This window comes from Myxine glutinosa, unplaced genomic scaffold (assembly GCF_964187855.1).
Source record: "Myxine glutinosa unplaced genomic scaffold, kmMyxGlut1.1 SCAFFOLD_827, whole genome shotgun sequence".
Taxonomy (NCBI): domain Eukaryota; kingdom Metazoa; phylum Chordata; class Myxini; order Myxiniformes; family Myxinidae; genus Myxine; species Myxine glutinosa.
In genome coordinates, this window is record NW_027616922.1 from 95,001 (window position 1) to 107,616 (window position 12,616).

General features: G+C 43.1%; 1 protein-coding gene across 1 annotated transcript in view; it reads left to right on the top strand.

Moving 5' to 3' along the window:
* Nucleotides 1–12,204, top strand: part of LOC137424629 (myozenin-2) — a 69,027-nt gene extending 56,823 nt beyond the window's left edge. The window contains exon 6 of the mRNA XM_068112286.2: nucleotides 11,388–12,204. Within this exon, the coding sequence (XP_067968387.1) occupies nucleotides 11,388–11,634 (247 nt within the window). The 3' untranslated portion in view covers nucleotides 11,635–12,204. The remainder of the gene's footprint in view (nucleotides 1–11,387) is intronic.
* Nucleotides 12,205–12,616: the final 412 nt, after the last annotated feature.

Below are 12,616 nucleotides of genomic sequence, written 5' to 3' on the forward strand. Positions count from 1 at the left end.
AGCCTCGACCTTGTATACAAAAAAAAAAAAAAACAAACAAAAAAAAAAAAAACCGCTAACCCGGTTACCATCGATGCCTCACCTGCATGCTTACACGCATACGCTACCCCTTTCTTGCTCATACCTCCAGCTGTTCCCATGCTCCTCGTACCTTTCCTTACACACCTCGGTACACTCATTCCGCTCACAGACTTGGTCACACACCTGACCACCGAACACCTTGGCACACATTCGTCGCTCGCACACCTCACCAACACACCTCTTCGCGCCCCCTCCTCGGTCACCTCCTCTGTGACAATCACAGGTGTGCTCTCACTCGCACACCCAACCACGTGCCTCACGACCAACTCAAGTGTGCATTCCCACACACGCTCTACCATTCCAGGTGTGCATCCTTCCATTCCAGGTGTACATCCTCGCTCACCTGTCACAACCAACTCACGCTCCGTGTCACTCTCACTACTTTCACCTCCTCTCGGTCACGCACTCACCCTTACTCTCGACAGCGCACTCTTTCCTCATGCACCTGTCCGTTACACACCTTTCTCGCGCACGCTCTTGCGCACACTCTCCCGTTACACCCTCTGTAACACTCACCACAGGCGTGCATTCCCCCTTACTCTTGACAGCGCACTCTTTCCCCATGCACCTGTCCGTTACACACCTTTCTCGCGCATCCTCTTGCGCACACTCTTTCGTTACTTCCTCCGTAACACTTACCACACCGCGCTTCCATGTACCCCCTCGCACACGCGCTACGACCGACTCACTCTCGACAGCACACTCACTGGTCGGCACGCACTTTTTCCTCACACACCCCATGGTCGGACATTCTCGCACACCTCTTTTTTCGCACACCTGACCTGTCACACACTTCACCAACGGCCTCTCACGAACACCCGGATCCATAGCAACCCCCAAGCCGACTGAAGCTTTCCTCACATCATATACATTGCCGAATATTTCGCCACTCACCTTGGCACCTCGTCTCCGCACCTCTTTTGCCACCTGCAAACTCTTTATTTGGTTAGTGAGCGGAACATCATGAGTTGAGCACCGACCTTGTACCAATTCCATTACCTCCTCCATTATTTCTCTCTTAGTTTCTGTCCGTCTCTTCTTAATTTCACTCACCTCTTCTTCCACTTCCTCTAATTTTTGCTTCACCTCTTTTATTTCCCGGTGCGTCTCCTCAAGTTCGTCCTCTAAGGCTACCGTGACCGTCTCTATGTGCATCCTCACCTGCCAGTCCTTCGTCTCCATTACCTCTGTCACCTCGTCCAACCTCATTGTCAGTCCCTCACGTACCATCTGACATTGCCTCTGTGTCGCTATTAAGTCATTTTTAATTTCTTTTTGTGTCGCCTTTAACCCTCCTAGTACCGCAGTGTTCTTTTGTACCTGCTCCACTAGTTCTTTTTGTCCCTCCGTCAGCTGTTCCACCTCCTCCATCAGATCTTCTATTCCCCCCTGTAACCTAGCCGTATTATTCCTCACCTCTTTCTCTATACGCTTTTCACCTCGCTTTACCTCCTCGCGTACCCCCGAGACCTCCTCACTTACACCTCGTCGTATCTCCTCTTTCATCTCCTCCCTCTCTTTTGTAGATGCCACCCTCATCTGTCCCAATTCATCCCTCTGAGCATCCAGTTTACTTTCTAACCCGATTTTCACCTCCTCAATCTGGTTCCCCATCTGTTCGATTTCCCAGGCGGATTGCTCCCCTATTTCCCGCAATTTGTCTTCCATCCTATTTTCTAACCCCATTAACCCATTTTTCACCCCCTCTAACTGATTCTCCTGGGCAGCCATTCTATTTTCCACCCCCGTTAACCCATTCTTTACCTCTTTTATCCCGTTGTCTAACCCCTCAAATTTAGCTTCTAGCCGTTCCCCCATTTCTCCCATTTTGCCCCCCATTTCTCCCATTTTGCCCCCCATTTCTCATATTTTGCCCACCATTTCTCCCATTTTGCCCCCCCCCCCATTTCGCCCCCCCATTACTCACTCTGAGCCCTCATTTGCTCACTCTGAGCATCCATCCGGTTCCCCATTTGTCCCATTCGCTCACCCTGAGCATCCATTTTTGCTTCTAGCCCCATATTTGCCATTAGTATGGCTGCATTAATCTGCGCCATGAGGTCCCGCACATCAATTCCCGCTATTTGCGCAGCGGGCGCGGCTACCCCGCGCTCGTGCGAGCTGCCACTTTGTGCGTCTGATACCACGTGCGCGAGAGCGCCATTTTGTGCGTCTGATACTCCCTCAACCGCCTCCTCATTGCTCCCCGCCATTTGATCCTGGGTTACTCCTAACCCCTCCTCTAGCTCACCCACCGGCATCCGATCGCCTTGACCAGCCATGGCGCGATTTCAAAATTCGGGTTTTCCTTTACAACAACACAAATTTCCAGCACTTTGTAATTTTGAGCGCGTTAAGCGCGCTTCGGGCCTCGTATCCCACTCCTCGACACCAATTGTTGCGGACGCGGTTAAGATGTTATTTTGACCGAGCGGTTGGTATGACCGCGACCGAACAGTTATTCCCCGACTAGAACCCGATTCCACCCAAACTTTGGCCGTATCGCACCGCAGCTGCCCAATCTGGAAAACTCTAAAACGACCGAATGCAAAGAGGAAAAGGAATAAGACGAGAAGACGGACAGAAGAGTAATTGGATTTATTATTTACACATATAAGTAGGAAGCAAGCAGTCACGTTTATTTACAGGATACATATACATACACTTTTTTTTTTTTTCTGACAACTTCTTTTCAATTTGGACACGGCATGCTGGTTTGAATCCCCTTCCAGAGCAAATTCCTTCCTAGTAATAACATGGCCATTGCATTGGGATATGTCGACAAATACAGTCACGTGAAAAAGTAAGTACACCCCATGTAAAGTTTTGACTTTTCCAACATGTTTCAACATACAGCTATTTGATCTTCATTTCAACAATATTGATAGATAAAGGTGATATAATATAACAAATATCATGAAACATTTACATTTTGTAGTCCAATGTATAATTTAAATAAACATAAATGCAAATTTCGCATGTGGAAAAAGTAAGTACACCCCTACATTTATCACTACTTCAAATACCTAAAATTAGAATCAGGTGCACCAGCTCAGGTGCAAATGATTAGAACATCGTTAGAGAGGATCTTGGAGGAACCTGTCTTATTTAAACCTCAGACATTTAGTTTGGTTTGCTCTTTGTTGTTGAAGTGTGCGGCGTCACCGTGCCTAGATCAAAAGAGCTCTCTGAGGCCTTCAGAAAGAAGGTTATAGATGTCTACGAGTCTGGGAAGGGATTCAAAAAGATCTCCAAACAATTTGAAATCAATCATTCGACTGTCCGGAAATTCACCTATAAGTGGAGAAGATTCCAAACAACTGCCAACTTGTTCAGGCCAGGCTGCCCCAGCAAGTTCAGCCCGAGAGCAGACCGCAAGATGCTGAAAGAAGTCTCTCGGAACCCCAGAATGTCATCAAGTACTTACTTTTTCCACATGCGAAATTTGCATTTATGTTTATTTCAATTATACAATGGACTACAAAATGTAATTGTTTCATTATATTTGTTATATTATATCACCTTTATCTATCAATATTGTTGAAATGAAGATCAAATAGCTGTATATAGAAATATGTTGAAAAAGTCCAAACTTTACATGGGGTGTACTTACTTTTTCACGTGACTGTAGATGCTATGACAGCGGTGGAGTCCATGTGTATTTTTACAATCGTAATTTGATGTTCACCAGTCTCCAAATCCCTGCCGCAACATAAAGTGAGCTGTCAATCCATCTTTATGCCTCCACCAATGAAGTCGCCGGAGGCATTATGTTTTCGGGTTGTCCGTCTGGCTATCGGTACGTCCGTCCATCCGTCCATGCAACCGTAATAGGTTTTCATTACCGTGATAACTTGAGAACGGCTGAAGGGATCCAAGTCAAACTTGCTACAAGTATGTATAATGATGCAAAGACGAACTTATTAGATTATGGGGTCAAGAGGTTAAAGATCAGAGGTCCAGTTAGGTAAAAATTCTGTTACCGAGCTAACTTATGAACCAGTGATGCGATTTTCACCAAAGTTGCTATAAGTATATATTATTATAAAAAGATGAATTGATTAGATTTTGGCATTTAAGGTCAAAGGTCAGAGGTCATGGCAGGTAAATGTGATACATGAGAACAGCCGAAGGGATTTAAATCAGACTTTATAAAGTATTGCCCTGTCCGTAGCTAGTTAAGACCAGCCTTGGGCGAATGGCCGAAGCAGTTTTTACTCCCGAGGGAAGCAGCCGAATATGGCGGGTTGCTTTACATGCGTGGGATGAAAGGATGCAAGACGTTTATCTTGTCGAAAAGACACGGGTTTATTCCCGAACCCAACACCATGCAAACAAGACAATGAAAATACAACAATAATGAGTTTAATGAAAATAAAGCAAGGGGTGAAAATGTTGAAATAAACCTGAGGTAAAAACTAATTTCTATAGAGGTACCTCACACAGACTGACTCAAAGACAGACACACAGGGGAAAGATAAAATAAAATAAAAGGTCCTTTTTTTAGTGCCGGCACTTAGCTCATCCAATTAGTTATTTTGGTGAGGTCAGCAGTGTAAGGTGACGACGGCCGACGAAAGGCCCGCGTGTTGAAGCTCCCCAAAATTGCGGCGGCGCCATGCGTCAAACGCCCAGGCGTGATGCAAGGAGTTAAGACGGCCTCCTTTCGATTCCTTAGCCTGGCAAGCACAACACGGCCCCAGCTCCGACCATGAGCCCAGCAGTCACCAAAACTGGGGAAAACTGGGGAAAACTAAAATCTGGGGTTATCACGCACTGGGGAAAACTAAAATTAATCCCTACACTAATTAGCACGTCTTCACCCTCTGTGTGAAGAACACATAAACAACCTTAATCTACAGTTTCCCTACTTACAGTACATCGAGATTTCTCCTACGCATCTACGGTCCACACTATAATTATGCAGTGCTACCTTTCCTACGGTATTCTTTCACCTACCCCCCACACACGTAACAGTGTGTATAATGATGTAACAATGTGGGTGGAGGCATATCGGTCGACGCCGAAGAGTACCGTTCGCGTTTAAGTACAGTAAAAAGGATCACACCAGTTCAAAATATCTCACCAAAGCAATAACGCACCAATAATTGACATTTGCTTCCAATGAGTGGAATTTCGTACACAGAAGCCTCAATAACAGTGCTATCGATATTATCTCGGCCTGTTCTCTACAAAATCAACAAGCAATCATTTGAACGACAGCTCTGTTCAACAGCATCGTTTCTTTGGCTTAATCCAGGATTACTAAATACAATAAATGACCTTTCATTCCATGGTCAAAATACTCCATTACCTTCATTTAATTTCTCATCCTCCGAAGAATAATACGTTCGTTGTTATTATTATTGCCAAATGATACGACTATAATTATTGTTGTTATTATTAGTACTAGTGAGGCACCCGCGCTACGCACGGGTGGGAGGCCATAAACAAACAGACAATGCAGAAACGGCGAATGCCAAAGCTTGAAACCAATAAATTCCACATTACTGTAGCACCTTCAGTCGCACGTCAGACATGGACAGCAAGTTCGTGAAGGACTTCCATGAAAAACGTTTGTTCCATACCCAGTCAATGGCGAATCTGCATATGGCGATCCGCGAATTCACGTTTAGAAAGTAGAAACCGTCATGGTATTTCCTCATTCACTTGAACTCGATATCTCTTTTTTCATTCCAAACAGCATAACTTCAATCACAAATGAAATAACATTTTTAAAAAACTTTTAACAACATTCGTGACATAAACAAATATTTAAATCCTGATGTGAAGTTTCGTACGGTTGGGTGAATACAATTACAAATTCAAAATCATAATTGTATTCACTCAATTCCAATCATCAATTGATACTTTAACAAAACGATTAACACGATTAACGTTTAACGATTTAACATAACGATTGAATGACGGTTGTCTTTGGATATTATCAAACCCACGCATTGCCGTCATCTGTCCACTTCCGCATTCGTGGCAGGTTCATAATTGTCATCAAAATCTAAACAGTATTTGTAGAATTTCAATAAAAGCCGCATCACTGTTCATATCGGTAAATATTATTCCATCGCGTTTTGATAAACTGGAAAATTGGAAAACTTGGAAAACTTGGAAAAACAATATAGCCTATTTTACTCCCAGGGGTCCCAGGAATACCCACCCAAAATATCGTTGCGATCGGTTCAACCGTTTTTGAACGGTACCTTTGAACGGACAGACGGACATTTGGTGAATTATAGTAAGAAGATTAATTAATATATGATTTGACTTGATGTTATTGTTTTTGTTATTTTTTTCACCCCTGTTTGTATGTTTTTTGAACAGGATATCTCAAAAACTTGTGATTTTGGTGAGAATCTGGATGCTATAATTTTTTTTACATGATTCTTCTCCATTGATCGGACCAAAAAAGATATATAGCAGGATATCTCAAAGTTGTGGACGGATTCGGATGAAACTTGGTGGACAGGTTGGGTGTGCGACAAGGAATAAATGATTCAATTTTGTTGAAGATTCGAATCTGGATCTGGATCAGAGAATTTTAAAAGTGATTTTTCACCACTGAGTGATAAGGCCAAAAACTATCTATATACAGTATAGCATGATATTTCAAAAAGTTATGGACAGATTATGACAAAACTTGTCACCTTCGTAGGTGACAAGAACAAGCCGATTAGATTTTGGTTCAAGTCCGAATCCAAATCCGGCCTATCAGTGGGTTACAAACGGTAACTGTTCAGCCGGGCAGAGGCATGCACTCCACCGAATGCCCTTCTAGTTACACTCCCCAGAGAGGGTATTGCATTGGAGTCCATTTGTCTGTTTGTTTGTCCGCACAGAATAAATATGATGTTCTCTGCAACCGTTGGTCCGATTGCCAGGAAATTTTCACCATAGGTGCAACTCCACCTGCACAATTTATTTATGATAATTACGACGTCATAGGTCACGTGGTTCGGCCGCCATCTTGGAAAAACCGAAAACCTTTGCGCCTCTATATCTCCGAAAGCACTGCTAAGAAAAAATTGAGACATGGCTCATTGCAAAGAACTCTGCATGGGGAATAAAATATGTTAATGATTATGTCATAGGTGCCTCCATTATGACGTCATAATTCGACAAGTACAAATCTTCATCCTATCAAGATGAAATTTCTTGAGCATCATGTAGGCATAAATTGGTGGAGGAAAAAAAAAGATGACGTCATCGGTCACGTGGTTCGGCCGTCATCCTGAAAAAACCGAAAACATTTGCACCTCTACATCTCTGAAAGCGCTACATAGAAAAATTTGAGACATGGCTCATTGTAAAGAACTCTCCATGGGGAATAAAATATGTTAATGTCATAGCTCCATTATGACGTCATAATTCCACAAGTACAAAAGTTCATCCGATCAAGATGAAATTTCTTGAGCATAATCTCGGAATAAATTAGTGGAGAGAAAAAAAATAATGATGACGTCATCGGTCACGTGGTTCGGCCACCATATATGTTTTAACACAAAATCCTTAAAAACCACTGAAAATACATCCTGGTGAGGGTTTGCAATCTCTGATTGCTCTTTCTTGTTTATTTTGTAATGAGAATGCCATGCCGTGGAAGGATGTAGTAGCTGCTCTTTTCACCTTAACATGACGCGCGTTTAGAAACCTGGGAATTCTTCTGGATTATTTGTAGTTAATTAGGCCTAATCAACTCAGGAGATAGTGATGATCATGTTGGTGTATCACACCCCACATCAGAAAGCTCCAATAGAACTTCACAAAAAACATGACGCATGCACGTGCACACATAGGCGCGCGCACGCATGCACGCACACCGTCCATTTATAGTAAATAGAGCATGAACAATCTTCATAGGATGACAACAATGAGGTGAAGTTCCTCCTGAGGAAATGCCCTGCTGAGTGCAGTGAAAAAAGTGTCACCATTGTTGTGGAACGTCGCTGGTACCAAAAGTATCCCTGGAAATGACGCCACTTCCCCCAAATTCAGTGGCTGTGTTTGTCTCAACTTATGGTCCTGGGTTGTGTCTTGTCTGTATGTCCATGTGTGCATGAGATGTATGAGGGGCAGCTCCGCTATGAGCCTTAGATTGTATGCATGTATGTATATATGTGATGCCTGCATCTACCCACTTTGTTTTACACTTTTTCCAATCTTGTTTCTGGTTTTTGGAAGGCTTTAAAATAAAATATTACAACGGGAAAAAAATATTGGTTATCAATATAGTAACTACTTGGATCTTCAATATACTATGGATATTATAATATATGATCTTCACCTGCACCAACTGTGGATATTACATGCTGTTGGACCAAGGACACCGAGACCACCACCACCAACCATCCACCTACTGCAACAATCTTAACTCCCCCACCATTGCTATCTTTTTATTGGCTTTCACAGAGGTGAAAGAAATAATAATTTCATTTTAAAAATGCTTTAAATAAAATGATTGCAAACAATGGTAACAAAATGGATTGTTTAAATACTGCGTATAGATGTACACAAATGTGCAACCCATCTTTTGATACATCACATTTTAGAAATGCCTTTTTAAAACGTACATGAACAATACATGACCAAGTGCAGTGATATTAGAGTGGGAGGTGGAGGTTCACAGTTTAAGATTTATCACTGAACTAAGTTATTAACATTATTAACATTAAGGGGTGAGTTGCTTGAAGGATGAAGTGGGACAAATCGTTGTGGACCCAGATGGAATTAAAGGAAGATGGAAAAGATATATGGAAATGCTGTTGAATACAGAGAATGAATGGGATGGAAACATAGAGAGTAACCCAGTTTTAGGACCGGCAGAGAAGATAACTGAGAAGGAAGTTGAGGAAGCGATAAAAGCAATGAAGAGTAGAAAAGCGGGAGGGCCGACGGGAGTTGTGGGAGATATGTTGAAGGCAGCAGGAAGTTGGGGTGTGAAGATGACAGAGATCTGTAATCTGGTGGTGAAAGGAGGCCGCATTCCAGTGGTTTGGGAACTGAGTACCCTCGTCCCTCTATACAAGGGGGAAAGGTGACCCTCTGGAGTGTGGCTCGTACCGAGCGAAAAAGTTATTGGAGCATGGAATGAAGGTATTGGAAAGGGTGTTGGAAAGGAGGATAAGGAAGAAAGTGAAGATCGACGAAATGCAGTTTGGATTTATGCCAGGAAGAGGAACGACAGACGTACTTTTTATTGTGAGGCAGTTGCAGGAGAAGTACATGGAGAAGAGGAAGAAGTTGTTTCTTGGGTTTGTTGATCTGGAGAAACCATTCGATAGGGTTCCACGCAAAGTATTGACATGGGCATTGAGAAAGTTAGGAGTGGAGGAATGGTTGATCAGAGTAGTGATGGCAATGTACAAAAGAGCGCGCACAGCTGTAAGGACGAAGGACGGGAACAGTGGTGAGTTTGAGGTGAAGGTGGGAGTGCATCAGGGGTCGGTACTAAGTCCACTACTATTTGTAGCTGTGATGGATGTGCTGGCTCAGAACGTAAAGGAGGGTTTACCGTGGGAGTTGTTGTATGCAGATGATCTGGTGTTGATTGCGGAAAGTATGGATGGACTGAAGGAAAAGATGAACAAGTGGAAGGAATGTACGGAGACAAAAGGTCTGAAGGTGAATATCGGAAAGACGAAGGTGATGGCAAGTGGTAAAGCATGTGGTGAGGTGGAAAGAACTGGGAAGTGGCACTGTGCTGTGTGCAGGAAGGGTGTCGGAGTGAACTCCATTCAATGTACAATGTGCGCTGAGTGGGTTCATCAAAAATGTAGTGGTCTGAGAGGGTCATTAACCAGTGTGGCAGCTACATTCAAATGTAAGGTGTGCACAGAGGGAGCTGCAGATGGAGGAAATGTTGAGTTGGATCTTGGAGACGGCGTGAAGCTGGAAGGTGTGAAAACATTTTGCTACCTCGGAGACATGCTGAATGGAGAAGGTGGATCAGACTCGGCAACGGTTGCTGGAGTGAGATGTGCATGAAAGAAGTTTCGGGAACTGAGTGGCGTGCTGATGAGGAGGGGAGTGTCGTTGAAGCTGAAGGGAAAGGTGTATGCTGCATGTGTGAGAAGTGTTATGATTTATGGGAGCAAGACATGGGTAATGAATGTAGAGCAGCAACGAAGGCTGGAAAGGGTGGAAATGCGAATGGTTCGATGGATGTGCGGAGTATCGTTGAGAGAGAGGAAGACAAATGATGAATTGCGAAAGATGATGGGAATAGAGCCTGTGAGTGAGGCTGTGAAGAGGAACAGGTTGAGATGGTTTGGTCATGTGTTGAGGAAGGATGAAAGTGACTGGTTGAGAAGAGTGATGGAAATGAATGTAGAAGGAAGTAGAGGACGGGGAAGACCGAGAAAGACTTGGCTAAAGATGGTGGAAGAAGAAATGCGGGCAAGGGGGTTAACAAGGAGAGATGCAGAAAATAGGGCAAGATGGAGAAGATTGTCATGGGGACCGCAAGGCTAACCCCCGCTCTAGCAGGGAAAATGGCCTTAAAATGCATGTTGTGTTGTTTGTGTTGTATTGAACTACCAGTTTCCTATGATATAGCTGTGCGGCAGTTTATAAATATTTCTGGTTACTCACGTTAAATTTTACTTCAACTTTCTACATATTACTGTGCATATGCAAGGCTGTTAAATGTATGAATTGCTCATCAAAATTCTCCAAAAAGATCTTTATGAAATAAAGAAAAGTCTCCAAATATTTACCTTTACCCTAATATACATCTATGCTCTGATGTGGGAAACAGTTCATCCTTCGCTTTAATTTTAATAGTACCCTGCTAGTGCTATATGAAATAATGGAGGTTCAACTTCAATGCATACCTTATATTAAGTGGAGGCACAGAAGGTTTGGATCACTGTGAAAAGGGGCGGGGGGGTCACCTCGTCTTCAGAAAATAATAACCGAAGGATGCTGGATCAAGCGTACATTTAAAATAAACACAGTGAAAAAAACAACAACAATGCCCTCAAGAAGGCATGCAAAACCAGCTGACTCCATCCTTCCTACGGATATGGCTTTCACTTTAGAGAGAGAGACCCTCCCCTCCCCCACCCCCCATTCTAAATTAATGTCAATCACTTGCACACTGTATTGATGAAACAGCAACCTGGTACACTGGAGACAATTCGGTTTCAAAAGCTGACTTTTTTGGTGCCCGAAATACCAAGGCAAGGCCAAGCAGTATTTATATAACGAGCAAAACATTCAAATTATCACTTCACTGGAGTAGGCGGGGTTGGGGGGGAATTCACCTTTATCATTTGTATGGCATGATCCAGGCTTGCTGTTCCATTTGGTGGATTTGAAAGTGCGTCCAAGCTTCTCACTTTCAAGGCGCCAAAGTTGGAGCTTCCGTCGGTGACAACAGACGCTGGAACACCAATAGGACTACTTGCAAGACCCAACTTCAACCGTACTACACAGGGATGGGATGTGGCCAACGGCCCATACCTTAGCCTCACAGAGCTCGGAATTGCTGAAACTGCAGTCTCATCTGCTGAAAACCAAGAGTCGGTGGACTTGTGAATGACTACCAATGACCTTGAGTTGGTTAAGCTGGGACAGTTGCGGATAAGCATGCAAAAGCGTAATGGCATTTATCATCATTATCAATACTTTTTCTGCAAATTGCAGGGCTAATCATGGAATACAGGATGGAGTAAAAAGACGATGTAAGTAAGGAAAAAGAGTTAGAAAAAGAGTAAGACTCACTTTGACATGGAAAAACTACATTTGCACAGTGAGAGTTTTTAGATTTGTGACAGAGGGCAGTGTTTTGCCACAATTACTGAGAAAAGCATGTGTATTAAACCAGAATACTGCGAAAGGAAAACAGACAGCTTCATTCACTGCTAGCTGCAAGGGTGGGATGGGGGGGATGGGTTGTGTGAATACGTTTAAGCTTCTAAAGAACTAAACAGAGTGCAATTTTAAAAAAAAGGCCATCATGTTGAGGATGGGTCTAAAGAGAGATGTTTAATGGTGATGGTGTTCCTAAATGTCGATAAAACCACTTTGGAGAACATGGCTTATGTTATACTTACATTATTCTTGTACAAATAAAATTAGAATAAATGATGCTTTATGCAAGATGTTCAGGTTGCTCGACTCCAACTCCCTTTTTACAACTTACATTTCACACCGTCTCCGATTGAACAAGAACAATTTTTGTTAAATAAAGCACGCGAAATGCTTCAGTCTAGCAAAATTAGCTAAACACATTGACACCTGTAGTCTGAACTGGTCGAATAGGAGGGTTACAATCATATGGTGTCGCTGTGCATTGTCGGTTAAAACAAATGCGTGCATTGTCGGACATGCGTCAATGCATGTTGACGTATACTCGTCTGCTTGAGCGGCCCGCAACTGAATTTTTGCGATGGTGTTTTCCAAGTATTTTAATGATTTTCGGGCAGATGCAAGGCATAGGTATAGAATTATAGACAGCAGATTGATTTATGTGAAGGCTTTGATCCATACAGCTTGAATAAAGCAGATTTTCCAGCAG